At 46.2% G+C, this 21,965-nt stretch overlaps 1 protein-coding gene across 4 annotated transcripts in view; it reads left to right on the top strand.

The window, feature by feature from the left end:
* LOC111868277 (early growth response protein 1) overlaps window positions 1-21,426 on the top strand; it is a 90,046-nt gene extending 68,620 nt beyond the window's left edge. For all 4 annotated transcript variants that reach the window (XM_023858778.2, XM_023858777.2, XM_023858779.2 and 1 more), the window contains one exon: window positions 18,411-21,426. In XM_023858778.2, the coding sequence (XP_023714546.1) occupies window positions 18,659-20,554 (1,896 nt within the window). In that variant the 5' untranslated portion in view covers window positions 18,411-18,658 and the 3' untranslated portion in view covers window positions 20,555-21,426. The remainder of the gene's footprint in view (window positions 1-18,410) is intronic.
* Window positions 21,427-21,965: the final 539 nt, after the last annotated feature.

The following is a 21,965-nucleotide window of genomic DNA, read 5'->3' as shown; positions in this document are numbered from 1 at the left end:
GTTTCCCCTGTTAATCATCATTCCACCATTGCTCCATACTCATCGGTCACAGGCCTATAGGCCTTAGTTTAATATTGTAGGTCTAAAACTGTGGTTCCGACGCATCCCTATTGGTCTTCACCAAATATTCACACCCTGCATCCTTTGAAATAAATTTAACCGTCTGTACTCGTGTTTACATCTACCGTTATTGTAGTAATGGTGTATAGGGGGAGCTTCGCAACCCGCACCGAAAATGTGAGTAAAAGATTAACATTTTTAAATGAAAATGCCGCGCGTTTCAGATGTATAATTCCAACAAATGTTGAAAACTAATCACTCTGTTTGTTTCTGATATTCTGATTAACATTTCTGACTGATGCTTATAGACGAGAAAATTCAATTAAGCAAAAAAAATGTGTATGTCAGCCGACTCTGATATTACAGACACAATTTCGTGGCATAAGTGGCCCCCTTGGTACCCTCTCAAGCCCCCCCCCCCAAATTTGAGAATCAATGGTCTAAAATATATTTGATATTGCGTCGTCATTGGATAGTGATGTAGTTTCTTTATGTAAAAATTAGAAAAAATAGTAGCTTCTGTTTTCAGAACATGGGAAGTCTTGTCGAACAGACAAGACTTACAGTCCGTAAAGTTGCCTCTTCAAGGTATGACTTACTCCAGAAATACGTTAAACAGAGCGTACTAGATCTGTACGTCTGTAATGTGTGCAGTAGGAAATTCTGGATAGCTCAGTCGGTGTAGCGACGGGCTGCGGGCTGGAAGGCTGGAGCTCGATTCTNACCGGGGGGGGGGTATGTTTTTCTCTTCTCCACAACATCCAGGCCGGCTTTGGGGCTCACCCAGCTTCTTATAGAATGAGTACCGTTTCCTCAGCGGTAAAGCGACCGGATCGTGAAGCTGACCACTCACCTGCACCTAGTGCCGAGTTCAAGGATGACAGAGCCATACCTCCATTCAGCCTTATGTATTCATGGCGTAGTGCTTAATTAGTTAAGCATAGGGACAACTTTACCTTCTACCTTTTAGGAAGCCAGCTTTGTGAGTTTTGCTGGAAAGTCTTTGTGTAGATTGCGAAGAACATGTCCAAACATTTTCAAGTTGGCCCTACTTGTTTAACTTCTTCCATTTCTGCGTTCAGCTTTTTTGTGTGCCTGCTAACAAAACAAAGAAGGTAGGTCTTGCGGCTTGCTACGCAGACCGAACTATAAGGGACATTGAGGGCTGATGCGGCGCAAGAGGAGCCTTTTTCGTCCTGCCTGCCACAATTTTCTCCACCCACAAGCGATGGGTACATTTGCCGACCTGGGACGAGCAAGGTTAACTTCGCCTGATGAGGTTTCCCCGTCAGTAATTAAGCGAGGGACAAAGACAGAGGGTGACTGAGGTTCCATAGCGTGGGAAGCTGATCCCTTACCTTCTACCTGTACAAGTGACACGTGACAACATTGGGCGACTCATGTTCTGTACATCACTATAGACAGCATTTATTTTCTTCTGTGATATAACACCCTGAATCTACGTTTCGCAGAAACGTGCTGCCCCCATCTTCAGTGTCGAAGAATAAGCCGAGTGAGAAAACAGGTGACAAGGAGATCGACTCTAGAGCTTGGTTACTTAGGCTGCGGCCACATGAGCGCACAAAATGCGTCCGTTGTAACGAACGTCGTGACGTCCGTTGTAGATATAAACAAGAGAGGCGAATGCTACGCTTTCTTCAGATAAAAAACTACTCACCGCATTCTGCAACTGTGTGGTGTCCTCAGCAACGTCCGTCATAAAGTACGTTCGTTGCAACGGACATACTTCGTGCGCTCGTGTGGCCCCAGCCTTACTCGGCCTATTCTTCGAATCTGAGGTTAGAGACGACATGATCCTCCGAAACGTCGGTCGACTACACAGCGTCATATCTCAGAAGATAGATATCTTCTTAACCTCTGCTTTGCGAGTACCTGTCAACATAACACTAATTCTAGCACGTGGACTCTGCTGTCTAGGACATGTTTCGACACGTGTGTGCCATTTTCATGTCCGGTTTTTAGTTACAATTATGTTTATTATTTAATTAGAGTATATTTTCCATGTAAACCGACTAGATCCACCTGTGTATTACGTACTTTATATACTACAGTGCGTTCAGTTAAGGAGGAAACTTCGCAACACCGCTGACTCGACCCAACATTCCTCACAGATTGCTACTGTATTTTTTTTAATGCTAGTGGGGTGGGACTAAGTTCCTTGTACTGCGGCCACTTCTGGCCTATTGTACCAGCCCCAGATGATAGGTGAGGGTGACTGTGGAGCAATGGGTGGAATGAAGATTGGCAGGGGAGACCGAAGTACTCGGAGAAAACCTGCCCCAGCGCCAGTTTGTCCACCACAAGTCCCACATGACCAGACCAGGGCTCGAACCCGGGCCGCCGCGGTGGGAAGCCAGCTGTGGCGCGGCCCTATTGCTACTGTAACTGCTGATAGCAGAATGAGTCATTAGCGCTGATAAACACGCGCCGTTACAGTTACAGCAGCAATCTGTGAGGAATGTTGGGCCCGGTCAACGGTGTTGCGAAGTTTCTGCCTTGATTGAACATTCTGTATATGCTAAATTATATAATACAATGGGCTTGTTTTTAAGCTACTTTCCTTTCTTCTGAACCCGTCTATGTGTATGTATAACCCTCTACTGTCCACCTCTCTGTATATTTCCCATAATTTTTGTTAGGAAGCATATGGGATCGCCCTGCTATCTGTGTGTTGTCCTCATTTTTTTTCTTTTTCCGTGTGTCCCGTGTCGTATCAAAGGAAAGTACGTCATTAGTTTTCCCTATAGCCTCTGTTATTGTCTATTGGTTAACACTGCGACAGCTTTGCTGAAGTTGTGGGCACAGAACACTTTACGCGGACGCGGTGTACTGAACACACTGTCCGCTGGACCAATAGCAAGGCTAAGTATCAGACACGTGTTACCCAGCAACCGTCAGTTCCTGTCTCTCTCTCTCTCTCTCTCTTAAGACGCAGTGGCACTTCAAGAGTTTCGCGCAGGGATTAGACTGAATCCTCTGGTTTCAGGATTCGCAGATCCTAATGAGAAAACTTTCTAGCTGAAGCCTGCACCACATAAATAACGGTTAAAAAATGGATAATTTTAAATTAAATTTATTAAATTCTTATAAATAAAATTGATTCTATTCATTACAAAAAACTATTGAATAATTTTGTACTAAAAGTTCCTGGCCGGTTTTGTGTCTTACCCAGTCTTCTATACAGAGGGTACTGAGTGGGGAGTGCTGTACCCTCAGGATATAAAGCTGCCGGAGCGTGAATCTGACCTCACACGTCCATATAGTGTTGAAGTCAATAAGAGTGGAGCTATACCTCCACTTCTCCATAGACTTTCATGTCGTGATGCTTAATTAATTAAACACGGACAGTTTTACATTTTTTTTACATTTGAATTAAGTTATTATTAAAATAGGCCATGGCTACTTTCTTCCAGATCCTTTACAATTCATCTGTCATCTACCACCCTACCATTCAACACCCACTAGCAGTGTTGTGAAATAACCCACAATACTATTCGGGCGGTTAGACACTGGGTTCATACTTGGAGTCCAGGATTCCATTCATGGCGGATGAAATGGTTATTCCCCGAGTTGCTTCGATCTTTGCACCATTGCTCTATATTTATGTCGCATCCACAGGCTTTGCTATCTCACTGACCTGGAAGTTGGTTGCATTCCTACAGCTTTTAATGGCCACTACTAGACGGATCGGAGAACATTCCATTAGGCTTGCTTTCGGAACAGATGCTCGTCCGGTGAGCTAACCTACTGTGTCAGACTTACCAACACATGGAAATCTGATGAGAAATGGAAAGTGATATCACTAGAAATGTGAGCGGTCACCGTGTTCTATGTATTTGTAAGCCAACACACGGAAACATTCGTTCCAGGAATGTGAGCTGTAACAGTAACCATTATTCGAAGAAACTGCATATGAAATGCTTCTTTCTATTGTTAAACAGAGGGGGGAGGGGTATGTTTATCGCGTGGCTTTATATATATTTTTACATGCTTTACCCTCAGTCCGGTTATGTTACCTATCGCCTGCTCTGTGAGTTACGCAAGGTACGAGTATGTGATGATACGTAAATACGACGGGGAGGTGGAAGTAATTTTGTCTAAAGCATTGGCGATCTTGAAGAAAAAAAAAACTAATTTCAGGAAACTCCCACTCAGGGCATGGATGTTTAGTTTGTGTGTGTGCGTTTTTCTGTGTTTGTGTACAGGTAGAGGCCTTGCGGCGAGCTGATCAACCGCCCAAGGAGTCCTACCGAATGTGTAAGTTCTAGAAAAAACCAAAGTGAACGGAGAGGTTCATGGAGGTAGGCCTAGGCCCACTGGGGGCTGTAGTGCCAAGGGAAAAAAAAATTCAGGAAACATTCATTCTTAAAGTTATTTGTCAGTTCTGATAATTAAGCGTCGTTAAATGAGCAAAGTATGAAAAGTAAGTGTTATACCCCACGCTAGTGCAGATATTTGACCGCCTCTATGCTCTAGTGGTCAGAGTTCCTGGTTACAGATCCAGAGGTCCCGGGTTCGATTCCCGGCGCTACCAGATCTTCTGAGAAGCAGTGGGTGTGGAATGGGGTCCACTCAGCATCGTGGGGATAATTGAGGAAGTATTTCAAGGAAATAGCGGCTCAGGTCTAGAAAACCGAGATTAACGGCCGTGAGGATTCGTTGCGCTGACCATGCGACACCCTCTATCCTCAAAAGTTGGCACTAACTTCGCCCACAAGCTGCGGTTGCTCGGTCGGTATAGTTCGCTTGCGGAGTACAGGTCACGGAGTGGAGAACAGATTAATTCCCCCCACTTTCGGATCACTGCTCGCTGGGCCTTAGCAAAACTACCCCTTCCTTCCCCAGGTCGTATAGCCGGTGAAACGATAATGAGACTGTATCAGAAAAGTCTGGACTATGTAGCTCTGTAATCCCTACTTATTTACGGTTTGTTTAACGACGCTGCCAACAGCCCATATTGAATTCAGAAGGTTAGGAAATACGAGTATTGCGGCAGTGGCCTAATTTGGTCCAGACCGACCCTGGGGCCCACCCAACCTTCCCCGGGGGTAAAGCTGACCACTCCCATCTAGTGTCGTGGGCAAGAATGGTGGAGCTATACCTCCACACTCCCATATGCCTTCATGGCATAGTGCTTAGCTAAAAAAGCATAGACATCTGAAGGAGGGACTCATTTACGCAGCCTCTGGTCCGAGATTTGAACCCGTAGACCTCCTGAATAAGAAGCAGAGGTCATATTCATCCTCGACATTAGGTTATACACTGAGGATAGTGTCAGGAATTTTCTCCGTAACGTTGGTAATCGCCTACCGGACTACATTTTGTCATAAACCAGAATACCACGATGTGTACGTGTATTCTGCGGCTCTGTACTTCCTTTTGCGGTATCTCATTTCACGAGTGTCGCAGAGATAGCGCAGTGCGGCCGACAGGTCTAGTTTCTGCAGACATGTGTGCTGAATACCGGCCTCCAGCAATGTGTGACGTGTATCCGCGACTGTTTCTTGGCGCGCGGACTCTCTCTGTGCGTGTCCAGATGTCACTGCAATTGTTCATTTAATACTGACGCATTTACATTTGGTAAGGAACGTTTACCCCTTCGCGTAGAGTGTCACACAATGAACGTTCTCCGATAAACAGCATGCACCGGGTATTGCATATCTGCACAGTCCGCACGCGCAAAGCAAGTGTCGACACACTTTCACTGTGGCCGTCACCCGCCGTTACAGCTTGGGACCGGTAGCAAGTCAATTTTGTCTGTTGTAGTTACAAGACCAGCCTCAGTGCTACCAATCGTAGCACACAAAAGATAACGATACTTTTTGTGGATTGTTTTAGCAACGGTGTCTTTAGTCTCAAACCTAGATGTCATACTCGTATTATCCCAGGATTTACCTGTCGGGACCGAATACAACCACGAGAAGCCTTAGCTGTGTTCCACCCTGGACTCGAACCGAGAAAATCTCCCGAATACGAGTACATAGCGCTACGGCTAGATCACTATTTTATTCCATACGAACGCGACACATGAACCGTGAGTCCGAAACGTCGTATAGTGTAACGTTAAAAATGTAAAAGGATACGTGAATGTTAAGCAGTTATTTATCAGGGCGTCGGCTACTGTACAAGTGAGGCCGTTTCATTCACACATTAGCACCTACACCTGCAGGTGTTCGGTTGCGTAACGCAACCGTAATGGCGCCACTGGTTTCCCCGCCCGCTTCATTGATTTGCTGCAGGCATTTTCAAAACAAACCGCGAACGACTCCAGCAGTCAGCCACATGTCGAGTGATTTTCTGAAAAAAAAAAAAAAAGAAATGCAAAAACCGGACTAATTTTTAATTAACGGAAACATGACTTCAAAACAAGAATTTAAGTGTACGGTCTTCTGAGGTCGATATAAATCATGCCGATTCGGAAGCACATATTGCCTCCATCTTCATGGTCGAAGAGTAAGCCAAGCAAGAAACCAAACACATCATCTTTGGCTTATTCCTCGGTTATGAAGATGGAGGCGACATGTTCTTCCTGTATACCAGTTGATTTCCAGTAGACTACACGGCGTTATATCCCTGAAGATAGAACTCTTCATAACTCTGCTATCCGCTTGACTTATTCTTCGATCCTGATGATGGAAGCAGTATGATACTTGGAAACGTCACGCTCTCTTCGAAGTACGCAGCGTTACAACCCAGAGGGACCACAGCTGTGAAAACTTCAGATTAAAGAAAAATTCAACTTGAAATTCCTCTTTGTCGGTTATTTTACGGGGCTGTCACGCGATTGGTGTGGAAAAAAGCCTCTCCCGGAAACAAATATAGCTCCTTATCTCTAGGCCTTCTCACTTGGATTTATTATTTTCTGCTCATATAACCTTAAATTCGTTTCGAATTCTGTTTCCGAAAATATGGGATAGCTTAGTCAATGTAGTGCTATGACGACATATGTGCCCAGTAACTAGCAGATAAATGCGGACAGCTGTGCAGCTGATGGACCATCAAACCCACTACCACGGCCGCAGCCTCTGGGGGAATCATAGTTCATATGTAACCGCTCTGCGGCCAAAATTCAGAGCCTTGCTATGCTAACGCAGATGCCACATGCTATAGTTACGATGTGCATTAAATGGTTAACGCAATCCTGCTTCAAACCTGATTATACAAAATGTTCAATCAAAGAGGAACCGGGCCCAGCATTCCTCACAGAATGCTGCTGCAACTGTAACTGTAACGGAGCGCGTTTATCAGCGCTAATGACTCATTCTGCTATCAGCAGTTACAGTAGCAATCTGTGAGGAATGTTGGGCCGGGTCAGCGGTGTTGCGAAGTTTCCTCCTTCACTGAACGCACTGTATTTTTAGACGATTTCTTCATACTGTCGCCTTGTCCGTGGGCGTAACTACTATTTCAATGGTCCCCGTTTTAAGTTTCAGTGAGAAAATCATTCTTCGCCAAGGAATTTTCTCCTTAAGCCAAGAGTACTACATCTTTCTGATACTGCGACCCCATAATAACATATGCGATATCCAGTCTCAATCGGCCATGGAAATATGCATTTCTGTACATTGTTACAAGACCCTGCCAGGCTGTACGGTGACACTTGGTATCTAAATAGCTTTACAGCCTCTCTACACCCACAGTAAGCTATAAAATGTTCCTGTACAGTCACGAAAAGTGCAGTTCTGCGCGCTGTTGCAGGTCCCTGTCAGGCTGTACAGTGACAGCATGAACTAAATAGCTTTACAGGCTCTCTGCACCTACAGTAAGCTACAAAATGTTCCTGTACAGTCACGAAAAGTGCAGTTCTGCACACGGTTGCAGGTCCCTAGCAGACTGTACGGTGACAGCAGGAACCTAAATAGCTTTACAGCCTCTCTACACCTACAGTAAGCTACAAAATGTTCCTGTACAGTCACGAAAAGTGCAGTTCTGCACACGGTTGCAGGTCCCTAGCAGACTGTACGGTGACAGCAGGAACGTAAATAGCTTTACAGGCTCTCTACACCTACAGTAAGCTACAAAATGTTCCTGTACAGTCACGAAAAGTGCAGTTCTGCGCGCTGTTGCAGGTCCCTAGCAGACTGTACGGTGACAGCATGAACTAAATAGCTTTACAGGCTCTCTACACCCACAGCAAGCTATAAAATGTTCCTGTACAGTCACGAAAAGTGCAGTTCTGTACACTGTTGCAGGTCCCTACCAGCCTGTACGGTGACAGCAGGAACCTAACTAGCTTTACAGCCTCTCTCCACCTACAGTAAGCTATAATATGGTCCTGTACAGCCACGAAAAGTGCAGTTCTGTACACTGTTGCAGGTCCCTACCAGCCTGTACGGTGACAGCAGGAACCTAACTAGCTTTACAGCCTCTCTCCACCTACAGTAAGCTATAATATGGTCCTGTACAGCCACGAAAAGTGCAGTTCTGTACACTGTTGCAGGTCCCTACCAGCCTGTACGGTGACAGCAGGAACCTAACTAGCTTTACAGCCTCTCTCCACCTACAGTAAGCTATAATATGGTCCTGTACAGCCACGAAAAGTGCAGTTCTGTACACTGTTGCAGGTCCCTACCAGCCTGTACGGTGACAGCAGGAACCTAACTAGCTTTACAGCCTCTCTCCACCTACAGTAAGCTATAATATGGTCCTGTACAGCCACGAAAAGTGCAGTTCTGTACACTGTTGCAGGTCCCTATCAGGCTGTACGGTCACAGCAGGAACATAAATAGCTTTACGACCCCTCTACACCTACAGTAAGCTATAAAATGTTCCTGTACAGTCACGAAAAGTGCAGTTCTGCACACTGTTGCAGGTCCCTATCAGGCTGTACGGTGACAGCAGGAACCTAAATAGCTTTACAGCCTCTCTACACCCACAGCAAGCTATAAAATGTTCCTGTACAGTCACGAAAAGTGCAGTTCTGCACACTGTTGCAGGTCCCTATCAGGCTGTACGGTGACAGCAGGAACCTAAATAGCTTTACGGCCCCTCTACACCTACAGTAAGCTATAAAATGGTCCTGTACAGTCACGAAAGAATTCGCGAAATGTTTCTGGCTGCTGCAGCTTCATCTGAAAGCGCCTGCAATAAACCTAACCGACTTACTGACTTACCGAAGATGTGCGTGGATGTTACTGTATTTCAAACAATTTCTGATAACTAGGAGGAGCCCACTGTACAGTACGGTTTCGCGATCCCCAGTCTGAATACCCATGCTTAAGGCTCCTCTAGCCCATTTTCCCTATCCCCCTCTCGATTCTCTCTGGGTCTTCCTCCGTTACATCTTCACTTGAGACTCGTCTAGTCGGTCCCTGCTGGACCCAATTCCAGTGCTTGCCGCGGTAAGCTGTGACCTCACATTCGACGAAAATGTCCATGTCATATCAGTCGTTTTTCGTCAATCTGATATGTTATCGCTTTCCTACCTCAGCATCTTCTCTACTTACCTCATTCCACAATTAATCCCGAAGTTTTTCCTGCACAAATCTGCTCTAAGGTAGGCCGCACACCGGCATGCGTCAAGACATACAACAGTCAAGACACGTTGTCTGCTACATGACGCAAAGAAAGGAGCACAGTTGAAACGAATGAGATTATGAAAACTGCCGCACACCGGTCTGAGTCATAATGCTGACGTCAGCTTCATCTGACCAATCACGAATGAAGCAAGACTGCGTCTTTTGTCTCATGTCTTGATGCTTTTTTTTTACGCACTTGGTGTGCGACCGCCCTAAAAGCCCGCTTCTGTTACTGTGTCCTCTGCTTGTCTTTATTTACCGTCCATGACTTTGTCCCGTATGTTATTAACCATTTGATAAATTAACGAACTTGTTAAGCACGATTATTGTTGAGTTCAGTCTGACAGGGATTTCGAATAGAACAAGTTAAGCCACTGCGCCACAGTCCACTTGTTCGTAACCTGTTGTGATTTATGGTAGTTGCTATATATAAATCGAAACATAGTGTAGGTGGTGGCTGGAAACGCTACCACTGTAGCTATGGCTTTACATGTCCATCCACCATATTGCGAAGAAACTGAGATACAGGCCGTCTTCCTAGACCTTACCTCTGGGTTGCGCATAAGAAGTGTGGCGCGAAACGGCGGAACAGTGATTGCACTGCATTGTGGGTGGGGGAGGGATAACGTAGTGTAACTATGACTGAGTTGTAACTCATACACACCCCACAGCCCCTATCTCAGTTAGTGGACTCGACCAAATCCACTGCGCACTCTGTTGAGAACGGCCAGGTTTAATAAGACGGACTGTACACAGTAGACCGGAGCAGAATCGCTTTCTTTTCCTTTTGTAGGAAGGATGCAGCTTGCTGAAACACCGGCCCAGCGCACGGGTGTCCATACCTTCACGTACAAATTGAAAACCTGTGCAAATTTGCGAACAATATACCAAGGGGAATTTGAATTAGCCGCTACTCTCTCTTACGCTGCCATGTTGCTGTCTGTATACAAAACTATACGGAGTCACACCCAAGACAACAACAATATTCATGGTTACTGCCGTGGTAACATCAAATCTGAGATTAATCCTCTAAGGTGACGTTATTTGAGGCGGAAGAGTTGGTTCCTCAAAATTATTGTTATCTATATACCAAAGTATACGGCATCACGTATCATACGACAGTAATTTTCATAGAACCTGAGAGAGGTGTACTCTTCGCAACATCTATACATTCGAAATTATCTCCTACCCTGAATATGGAAGCAGTAGGTTCCCCCGAATCGTTTATTTCTATTTACCAGAGTACACGGCGTCACATCCCAGAATGAAGCGAGCTTAATATTCACTGTCGTGAAAAACTCGAGTTTTAGATATCTGGGTTTTATACAGGGTCATACATTCTGCATATTACACAGGCGCATTTAACCATATACCTTCTGTGATATAACAGTGTAGTCCGTTGAAAGTCAACCGACGTTTCGGAGGAATATATCCCCTCCATTTTCAGGGTCGAAGAATCAAGTCAAACAAGAAATCAACATGAACTTCTCATTTATTTAAGGTCGATCACATGGTCCCTGCCGCTAGGGTGCAGACGCATTCCACCCTCCAGGATTTCATGATAGGAAACAACATGTTATGTTCCTTCGCGTGGAGCTGTGCACTGCTCCTTTGGCGCTGCAAGAGAAGGAACACAGTATCGACATGAGGTTGGTGGAGGGGAGATGGCCTTACGTAACCCAGAGAAGGTAACCCGTATTAATGAGGCATCATGAAGAGGCCATCCTCTTTTCATCACGTGATGGGTTGGCCTCATTGTTTCGGTACGCGATTCGCTGGAATGGAACTATGTACTCGGCAATTTCGCGCTCTGAGGGCGTACATAGCCCGGCAGCCATGCTGTGTTCCGGCAGGAACCAACGTCTGTATTCTATTTAATAAGTACTGTCACGCGTATGCGTGAATATAGACGGGGGTTTTGGGTTGGATATCGGGTTTATTGATCACTTACAGGTCATTACTAGAAATAATTATAACACGATCACTATTTCCACACTCTAGAAAATCACGCCAAGTCTCCCTATGTGTCTTTATTAGTAGTTGCCTGATAACGGCTTCTAACAATGATTGCTCCTCTGATTCCGGGCTCAAGGCCTCTCTGAACGGCGGCTCCGTTTCAACTGAACTACGCGGCTCCCTTTTAAAATTGTTCACTGATCATCCTGCAATTTGAAATGTACTGTGTAGGATATTAAACGGAAACTGTATTTTCATATCCTTTTTAAGCACCCGGTACACATTTATACCTGTCAACTGCTTTAACGTCAAAGGCAGTCTACACAACAGTAACTTCAGAAAACAAATAAGACAGACAGTATCGTGTCAACATCTGCTTTCGTTTGCTGTTGATGACTTCGCTTCATGTTTCGACCCTACAGCATCCAGATGGGTTGTGTGGTCCACCCAACCTCCTATCCAACAGGCATCAGATCTCCTTCTCGAAAGGTAAGGCGGCCAGGGCGTGAAGCTGACCACCCCCATCTAGTGCTTAAATTTACCATAAATAATAGGATAAAGTTCTCCTTGTGCTTAATTAATTAAACAACACGACATTAAGACGTATGGAGGAAGGGAGATATAGCTTCACCATCTTTATACCTCGGCACTGACTGGAGGTGAATGGTCAGTGTCACGCTCCGGTCTCTTTATCACGGTACCCATTAAGAAGGAGGCTGGGTAGACCCCAGAGCCTGTCCGGAAGCTGCGGAGAAGGGAGAAATGTCTTTCCCCAGCCGGGAATGAAACCCTGACCGTCCAGCCCGTAGTCCGTCGCTGTACCGCCTGAGATGAAGAGGTAAACGCCCTCAACCGGTAAATCAATCCAATATCGATTTAAACGTCTGTGATATCGATATGGGAATATGTATGGATTTACGTTCCTAATAACATACACTTGAAAGTACAACACGAAAGAGCAATTTTGAACTGTTAACAGGAACCGCGGTGTTAAATGGCAACCTCTCATAGGTCGTATTTCTGGGGTAAAACCAGAAACGTGTCCACAACTGCCCTAGCCAAGCCTTAGGGTAGGAACACTCACAGCGACATCGGTCGTACGACGTCCGTACGGTTCATGTCGCATCAAGCAGTAGAATATAAAGTGTAGTCTTAGCTTTCGTACGTGACGACGTGCCACATCTACCGTACGACAGTCGGAGAGCAAAGAAATGTATTCGGTCGCTCTAGTGTGAAAAGGAGGTCGTACGGCAAAAAAAAAATCACACGACATTTTTCCTTATGACCGAAGTCGCTGTGTGTGTTCCTAGCCTTTTTTCTATTGCTAGTGGGGTGAGACTAAGTCGCTGTACTGCGGCCACTTCTGGCCTATTGTACCAGCCCCAGATGATAGGTGAGGGTGATTGTGGAGCAATTGGTGGAATGAATATTGGCAGGGGAAACCGCAGTACTCGGAGAAAACCTGCACCAGCGCCACTTTGTCCACCACAAGTCCCACTTGACCAGACCCGGGATGGAACCCGGGCCGCCGCGTTGGGAAGCCAGCGACTAACCGCTTGAGCTATGGCGCGGCCCCCCTTTCTTATCTTAAATAATGTTTTAGGAATCGGATTAATTTCGCATAGCTATTTCTTACCTGCTAATTCTTCAGCACCCCCCACCCAGCCAGGAACGCTTCGCGGCCCAATAGGAGGCCGCAGATTCCCCTTAGGGACCGCTGCCCCATACGATAATGGCAGCCGAAACCCCGTCACAGCCTTCAGGCTCTATCGATTGTATAGAACTGTGGCGGGCTGTTCTGTAGCGTTGGTGGGGTTCAAACTCGCGTACACTTGTATCACGTGGTGTGGCGTGCGTGCTGTCTGTGGCACGCGTGTATAGATTGCCATCGTGACTATGTAATGAATTCCAACCTCTGCTGCATACACGGTCTAGCATGAGCGGTAAACCATTTTTATCTTCAATCTGATACTTACATGATTTATTGATTTCCTCAGAAGTAATTTCCCCTATCGCTTCCACTGGGAATTGTAAGCCCACACTCTTGTCTCGGTCAGTCCAGGAAGTGGTACTGTTATATACCAAAATTCTTAACACTTCGACAAGTGTGTTCATACCGTTATTATACTGTCATGTGCAGGGGTTGTTGCGCGTGACTTAAAAGACGGGTTTTGGATTGGATGAGTGGTTTTATTGCACCTTATACATACATAACTCTGAACAACGGCGCTATATCTGATCTACACACTCTACGGTTCACCGTTACACATGCGCTAGAATTCTCAGTCTTCACTAGTCGTATCCTGGCAACGGATTTATAACCGTCTCATTGTAACTTCTAATCACACGTGACGTCTTCCTTGTACAGCCTAATTCATTTCTCGACATTCTCAATTATCTTCGCAACCGCTTGCTGCGTGAATGTGCATTTTGTAGTCACATTAATTGTACACTGTTTCTCAAATACTAATGACGGGACAGCGAAATAATGAACACAGACCTCACCCACTCCGCTAATTATCACTTGCACTGTGGCTCTTGTATCGTGTTTGTCTATCCAGTCTCATCTTAAGTTTTGATATGCGTGGAGGGGGGAAGTGGCAGGCTTGAACCAGTATCAGCCGTGTTCATGCTTTCCCTGATCCGAATGCAGTGTAGAGGGGAATCCCCGACAATCCTTTTCCCTGCTCACGCCAGAACCTGTTGTAATGGCTGACAGGAGCGAGTCTTTACATTTAAATAGAAAACATTAATTCATATGGCGGTTTAAATTAGCTTATTTACAAACATGTGTTGAATTGACAAGTGCTGAAACCCATGTACTCGTATGAAGGAAGTTAAATAGGCCTAGCTATGATCTAGTCTTCATCATTCATTTCTCACCTCTCATTTCATGTTGGTTTTGTATTTTAAACGAAGTCGTACTTCTTAGGGTTCGAGGTTCTGACACCGGTGGTTACGAAGAACACTATATTCTGGCATGTAACGTCGCGTAGTCCGTTGAAAGTTAACCGATGTTTCGGGATTACACGTCGCCTCCATCTTCAGGGTCGAGAGTAAAACACCAGCATGAAGCAGGTAGCAAACACTTCTCGATCCTGAAGATGGAGGCGGCATGTTCCTCCGAAACGTCTGACGACTTTCGACGTACTACACGGCGTTACACCCCAGAAGATAGTGTTCGAGTTGTATTTCGTCTGTACTTAGTCCCAACGTTTTTCAGCCAGTATTTCGACGTGAATTACGAATCTAGTATTACCGGCCGTGCGATTGGTCGTGAGACTATGGAACAGATCCCTGAACAGCAGTCAGTCCATGAGAGAACAATAATTTGTTTTACTAAGCTTTTTAGCATAGGCCTGTATTTTACAGTCAGGACGCATGCCTATCAACTTTCCTTGAGGGTTCCCTTTTCCTCTTCAAACTGACTAATACACGTACTTCCCCCACCAGTGAACCGGGGTGACTGAAGAAGACATTAAAAATGTAGGGAATATAATCGCCCCATCACATCGTAAACAATTCTGCGGCGTCGGGTGTCAGATTGTCTCAGATTTCTCGAGTTATAAAACGGTGCGACATTAAAATGTTTTACGTTTACGAAACCCATTGATTTAGGTTGACGTCTGGACGTTCGGTTTGCGTTTTCTGCATTGTATGACGGGTGTGGAAAGCAGGCAGAGACAGAAGCACTAGCTTAGGTACAGGACAAGACATGTAGTAAACCTTCACAGAAGTGTTCCGATAATACCGCATAGCTTAACGGAAGAAAGCGTAATTAAACATTAAACATAGGCACGTATTTTATTTTCCTCTACAAAATGGTTCAAAATATTTTATCTAGTTAAATATTCAGTGAGTTACCGCGAGAAATGCTGGCTGAATGCATGCAGATCTTCATCTGAAGTGTTCGTTACTGTTGTTCGATTTTAATCAAAATTGGAGTATGCGTGCGGTAATGTTTTTTAATAAATCTCTCTAGTACCAAATTTCATGAAAATTCGTTGAGCGATTCTGGAACTCTTAAATATTGACGGACAGGCAGAGAGAGAGACGGTGAAACTAATAGCCAAATTTATGCAACTTGTCATTGTGAACCCGTAAAAAAAAACACGGCGGCGAGACACGGTTCTATCAGGAGATCTCTGAATGCGAATGTCTGAGTTTGAGGTTCGTGTCAGTGAGGCCTGTGATAGGAAATCTCTAAGTCATCAAGAGATTTTCATTTTTATTGTCTACAGCATCAAGTGTCAAGTGTCAAGTTGTTTGTACTCGAAGAAAATAACTTGCATTAGTCTGCTCCCCTTCCGTCCAGCCTCGGGCCTCATATCGACACAGCAGATAAAAGAGGTTGGCGCCGACTTTCCATTAAAGTAGCGGACAGCGGGAAACGCAACTGCAGCGCAAGTCTACAGTCACGTCCCGATTTCATGACCCCCTGTATCAACGCTCAAAGCTGACCGCCTCGAAACAGCACTGGCCAACAGATACGTGTTTACGAAGCGTTTTGCAGGTATACTGGACATATAAACATAACTGCCATGTTGCTTGCTCTACAACCCCCCACCCGGTCTCTCTATAATGTAACGCCCCCCGCCTCTCTCTCTCTATATATATATATAATGTAGAAATGGAATAAAAGCTCTGAAATAATGCCGCCCTTTCGGGTTACCACAGCAACGAATTGTCGAGCGTTAACGTGTTGCATGAAAGTAAATTATGCAGTGTGTCAGGAAGGAGCGCGCAGTCTTCATATTCAGTGTATCGTGTCTATTCTATGAGTACTGTTAATATTTCGCTCAGATATATGCTATATAGTATGCTGTGTAAAGGAGACGTATATACGATTGATCATTTGTGCGTGTTATTCGTGGGAGATGGCGTTAAACTCCGGTCTCTACGTATCACTACTTAATATATACGACTGGAGGGAACACGGAAGAAAGCAGGCGAAGTTAATAGTCACTCACTCAAGGAGCTGAGCACTTCTTGAGAAGCCGTTAATTGTGCAACCACTCAAGAACTTTCCAGCATTTTATGTAACCCGAAGGTTTATTACCGTGTTCTCAAGAGCTCTCAACTGGTCCCTATCCTGAGCCAGATCAATCCAATCCATATCATCCCATCCTATCTCTCTAAGATCCGTTTTAATATTGTCCACACACCTACTCCTTGGTCTTCCCAGTGGTCTCTTTCCTTCTGGCTTTCCCACCAATATCATATATGCATTGGAAGTTAATAGTGCGTAAGGTTATGTAACGAGTTGTGAAGACTTCCGGGTGTCATGCTAGTAAATAAGTAAATGCTTTCCCACTTCACACCGAATGGCAGAACGGCTGTAAATGTGTGGATCCAAATATTGACACCGCCCCCGGGCCCCCACACACGCGAATAATGCGGAAGGAAGCGCCGTCTTCCTGTTTGCAAGTACCGCAGTAGATCCACAGTTCTGCTGTAGAAAGCTTCCAGCGCTGCGACATTTAGTGATGTGGTAAATGGGTGTTGGACGTGGTCACGCTCAGTGGGTCATGCCGGCGGCAGGTGGCGATATTGACTGCACGCCCCCGCCCCCGCGTATCGCCCACTCGAGTGCAGCAGGTCGGCCGACCGCACTGCAGCAGACTGCAGACACGTGTCCCGCCTGTGGCACACACTGCAGCCCCCTGTCCTCCCAGTGTCCCTGTCATGCGCCCCGACTGACTGACCTCTACAGGGAAAGTTGGCCCTGTTGAAGGGGCCCGGCAACCAAGGTGTCCCCTCCGGCGTTTCGAAAAATCGAACAAGGAATTCTGGGAATAACCGCCTAATTTCCATCGATATGCCACGGACATCATAGAAAACGAAAAAGTTAGGTGAGGGACGCGCAGACAGCAAGGCAGTCTCATAAGCCTCACAAATAAGGTGGACACACACACAGACAGAAAGGTGGTCTAATATATAAAAGTAATTCTGGGAAGAACTAATCGCCAGCTATCCTTTGACCGCATAGAAAACCAAAAAATTAGGGACACAGACGATGAGGTGATATCATAAGCCTCCTAACAAAATTCTATGGAGGATACACAGATAGCAAGGTCACCTCACAGGCCTCCTTTTCATTGTTCAAAATAAGGAAAGTAAGCCAAAGATGACAATATGCCAGTTGTTAGTGCCAAAAATTAAAAGGACTTTTCTATCCTGAACATCCTACACGACTTAAACGGCTCAAACTCATTCTTGTAAGCAAATTCTTTACTTCACTCCCTGGCTGCTGTCATGTTCCTAGATTAAGCCGCAGTCAGAGTTACTTTGCAACTGGCGATTTGCCGCCAGTGAGTTCCATCTTAGCGCCAACTCCTTGAGACCCACGACCAGAGATTCTTTTTCTTTCAATTGAACCCTTGAGGTCGTAGTCCTTATGTGACACCATCTCTGACGAGAGGATGGGTTTGTCTCCAATGAATAGGCTTGGTCTTTGTCAAGTGTACGTATCGCGCATATAGCATGTTATTGAAAAATTCTTCCTTGTGCATATACAGGTCCTCTGTCAGTACAGGCTCTGTAAAGCAGGTCATTTTAAGGAAGTAAGGGTATCACTTGGGGCAGAATAATACTCAGTGGCGGGCTCTTAGCAACACAGTAATGGACCTTCCTTTTTTCCACGAAGGGTGGGAAATTTCTTAACTAAATGAGAGACTAATAGCTTTTCAAGAAGGACTGTGTTCCACCTGGGCACGGCTGAATTTAATATTTTTGAAGACTCTTATTTGGATGTGTAATCCGGTCATGTTACATTTCCTCTGTATTTTGCAGCAAGCACTTGATTCCATGCCATGGCTTGTACATTCTTGTAATGCCGCCCTCTACTTGTTCCAGGTGGAGTGTCCACGGCGCTGTCGATGCGATAGGGACGCTTTGTGTGCTCGTGGTTAGCGTGTTAGGGACATCTCGGTCTGCAGCCCATGCTACCTTCTCAGCCCAGCACAGGCTCCAGCAAATGCATACGCAATGAGAAGTAGTGACGGCAGGAAGACATCTTGGCCTAAGGGCGCTGCCAGTGTGGGGTCTGTCGTCGGCAGAGAAGACGACAGTTGCGGCGTAGGAACGCGGCGTCCCGACGCCGCATGGTGCTAATGACGATGGCCGAGACCCAGGTTGAACCTGCGACAAGTACAACACCCTCGACAACAACACGCAATCTCGTAGAGTCAGATCAGCGACATGGAGACAAGAAAGTCAGCAACAATAACCACCCACACGCCACAAACAACAACCACAGGAACAACAAGCAAAGGAAGAGAAAACGTCTCAACCAGGTGGTAGACAAACTTGCTACTCAGATTTCATGTTCGGGGCAGCCGCCCCTTAATAACAACTTCCACCACCACAACAACAATAACAATCACATTGATCAAGATGAGCTCAGAGCACCGTCACATGTTCTGAAGACATCGAAACACATGTTCAGTGGTCGCCAGTCCGAGGGTCAGGAGGAGGCCGGACGAGACATGGCGCCCCACGGCGATGTGTTCCGGTTTGACAGTGCGGACAGAGAGCGCTATCATTATGGCGCCATCTCGGAGGAGGACGAAGTGGAGGATGTGTTTAGTCCTGCGTCCTCGTCAAATAAGTCGCCACACAGCTCCACAACAGACTCTCCCAAAATCAATATCAGCCCACTAAGGATTAAAGACAGTAGCATTGAAGAGGAACTGGACGGTGGGAACAGCTGCACCCCTCCACCCCCACGGTTACAGGTCTGCAAGTACGTCGATCCCTCTGCAGAAGACGAGATCCAGCACTGCAGCCCTCGCCCTCGATATTCAGGGTATCCCTGTTCGTTATGCCCGACTGCAAGTGGCCTCTTACCGCATGCCCAAGACAGATTCTTCTCGCATTCACCTGTTTCCCCACAAACCCCCAAGTCCCCAGCCGCTACACCTGCCTGCGCTTTCGAACACTACTTACATGCCAAATATGCAGATCTGTTTCGTCCACGCAGCCACTCGGATTCAGACCTTCAGAACTGGTTGGAGGCGGGGAGCACAGAGAGGCCGACAGATCGAGGAGGGATAGTGCCGAGGCAGCACGGCCGGACCGTGCCTCGTCCTCTTACCTTACAGCAGCTGCCTCATCACGGGAAGGGGGGCTCGCTGGAATCGGAGCATTCCTCGCCTCAAGATTCGCCTCTGGACCTGTCCATGAAGGGAAGCCGAGAGCGTGTGGGTAGCAGCACGAGTTCCGATTCTATGCCGGCTCCATCACTGGAACCGCCTCCCGCACTGCAGCTACTGCCCCCGGGGTTCCTTCCGTCGCGGGGAGCCGTCTCCGTGCCGGTCGTTAAGGGTGATGTAGCATCGCCCACAACGAAGGAATCGGTCGCAGAACGCTATAACTTAGACGTGTCGCCCGTTGTGGAGGAGATGCCACCGGGACTGGACATGGCCTACGTGTGTCCGGTGTGCGGACAGATGTTCAGCTTACACGATCGGCTGGCCAAGCACATGGCCTCACGACACAAGAGTCGTCAGCACAGCAATGATTCTGCCGCCAAGACGTACCTATGCGAGGTCTGCAAGCGATCGTTCGCGCGCAGTGACATGCTGACTCGACACATGCGCCTCCACACGGGCGTCAAGCCGTATACTTGTAGGGTGTGCGGGCAGGTGTTCTCGCGCTCCGATCATCTCTCCACACACCAGCGTACACACACGGGCGAGAAGCCGTACAAGTGTCCGCAGTGCCCATACGCAGCATGTCGGCGGGACATGATCACCCGTCACATGAGGACTCACACTCGCTATGAACCGGGGCCCTCAAGCTCCGAAATTCCGGAGGACCATGGCAGTACCGCCTCTCCAGACTTTCCGCTTTCTCCCTCTCAGGCGCTTAGCTCATTGTCCGTGCATTCGCCGATGGACACTTCGCCCATGGACACATCCAAAGACACTTCGCACATTTCTCCCATGGACACGCCCAAAGACACTTCGCCCATGGACACGCCGAAGGACAGTGACTGAGGTCAATTATTGGTTGTGTTCCCTTCGTGGCATAAATCGCTGGAACAGAATCTGAAGCCAGTGAGACAGTTTACCGCTATGTATGCCAACTGTACACGTACGAATGACACCGTTCCTCTTGTTCTCACGTGTGACAGACAGCCACATGGAGGCTGAATAAGATCTGGGAGCAAGATTAAATTTATCATAAGTACATTAACCTCTGTCATGACTTGACTGCCATCTACGTAGACTACAAACAAGCGAATTGTAGGTTCACTTAGACAATGAAGAACGCTCACTGTGGTTCCGTGAGTGTAATGATTGAAATCATGAGGTTTGTGGCGAGGTTTGCACATCAACCAAGGAGATTTCCTTCGCTTAGGATTGAGTACATTTAACTCTATTTATGGCTGTTGTCTTATTAAGGTTCCCAATGTTATATGTGGTGGTATATGACAAAACAAAATTGTTGGCCCCTTCCTTTTTGAATAGAGCAATTTATGTGTACGAAATATTACCGCCGGTCGGTCTTTGGAATTGCGGTTTTAACACTGTATATATACATTTTTGTAAGAAAAAAAAATGTTATCAGTCCCAACCGACGCTGTATCATATTATGCGCAGGAATTTTTCTTCCTCTTCGGGTTGTCAGTGTATAGTCACATTCATAACTATGTGGACCACACAAGACACTTTTATTGTTCTCCTTTTCTATTTATCTGCTATCATCACTCTCCATGCCCCCCTCCCCCAAATTTGCTTGTGAAACATTGTAATGATCAGGAACGTACAGAAAGTGTACAGATTTGCATGTAGCGCTTTAGGGAACTACATCAGGTTCCTTCGTGCTGTAAATTCACTTTCACTTCTGAACAGTGGCGGCTTCTGTGCCCTGTACGGAGCCACAGTTCCACACATGCCGGTCATCTCCGTGCACTGTACCTACACATGACGGGAAGTGCCAACTCAAAATGATAAAAATAGCTTTCAGTTAAGAAAAATAACGACATCTATATATAGTTGTCTATTATCTTCGGATCGGAATCTCCTCGCTTTGATTGAATAATCTCGAACCTTGTCACGTGGTACTGCCTGCATTTCTGCTGGCTTCATATCGCTTCTTCCCTTACCACTTTACGGAATATCCCCAAGGATTACGGTAGTTGCTGCTTGAATTTGGGTACATAGAAAGGCCTAACTTTGGAATTCAGCGACCAAGAAAAGACTTTCTTAAAAGTTTATTTTTTTTCGCCCTATGAAAGTATGAATTATTTTAATTGTTTCCCCTGTCCTATCCATAAACCTTGATGCAAAGCAGTGAATACCCAATATTGTAACGCACCACTGTGAACAGGAACAAATGAATTAACATGTATCTTATTTAACAGAAATAAGCATAACAGCTACGAGAGGAGGATTTGATGTTCTC

This window comes from Cryptotermes secundus, unplaced genomic scaffold (assembly GCF_002891405.2).
Source record: "Cryptotermes secundus unplaced genomic scaffold, Csec_1.0 scaffold966, whole genome shotgun sequence".
Taxonomy (NCBI): domain Eukaryota; kingdom Metazoa; phylum Arthropoda; class Insecta; order Blattodea; family Kalotermitidae; genus Cryptotermes; species Cryptotermes secundus.
This window is presented reverse-complemented; position numbering and strand designations above follow the sequence as displayed.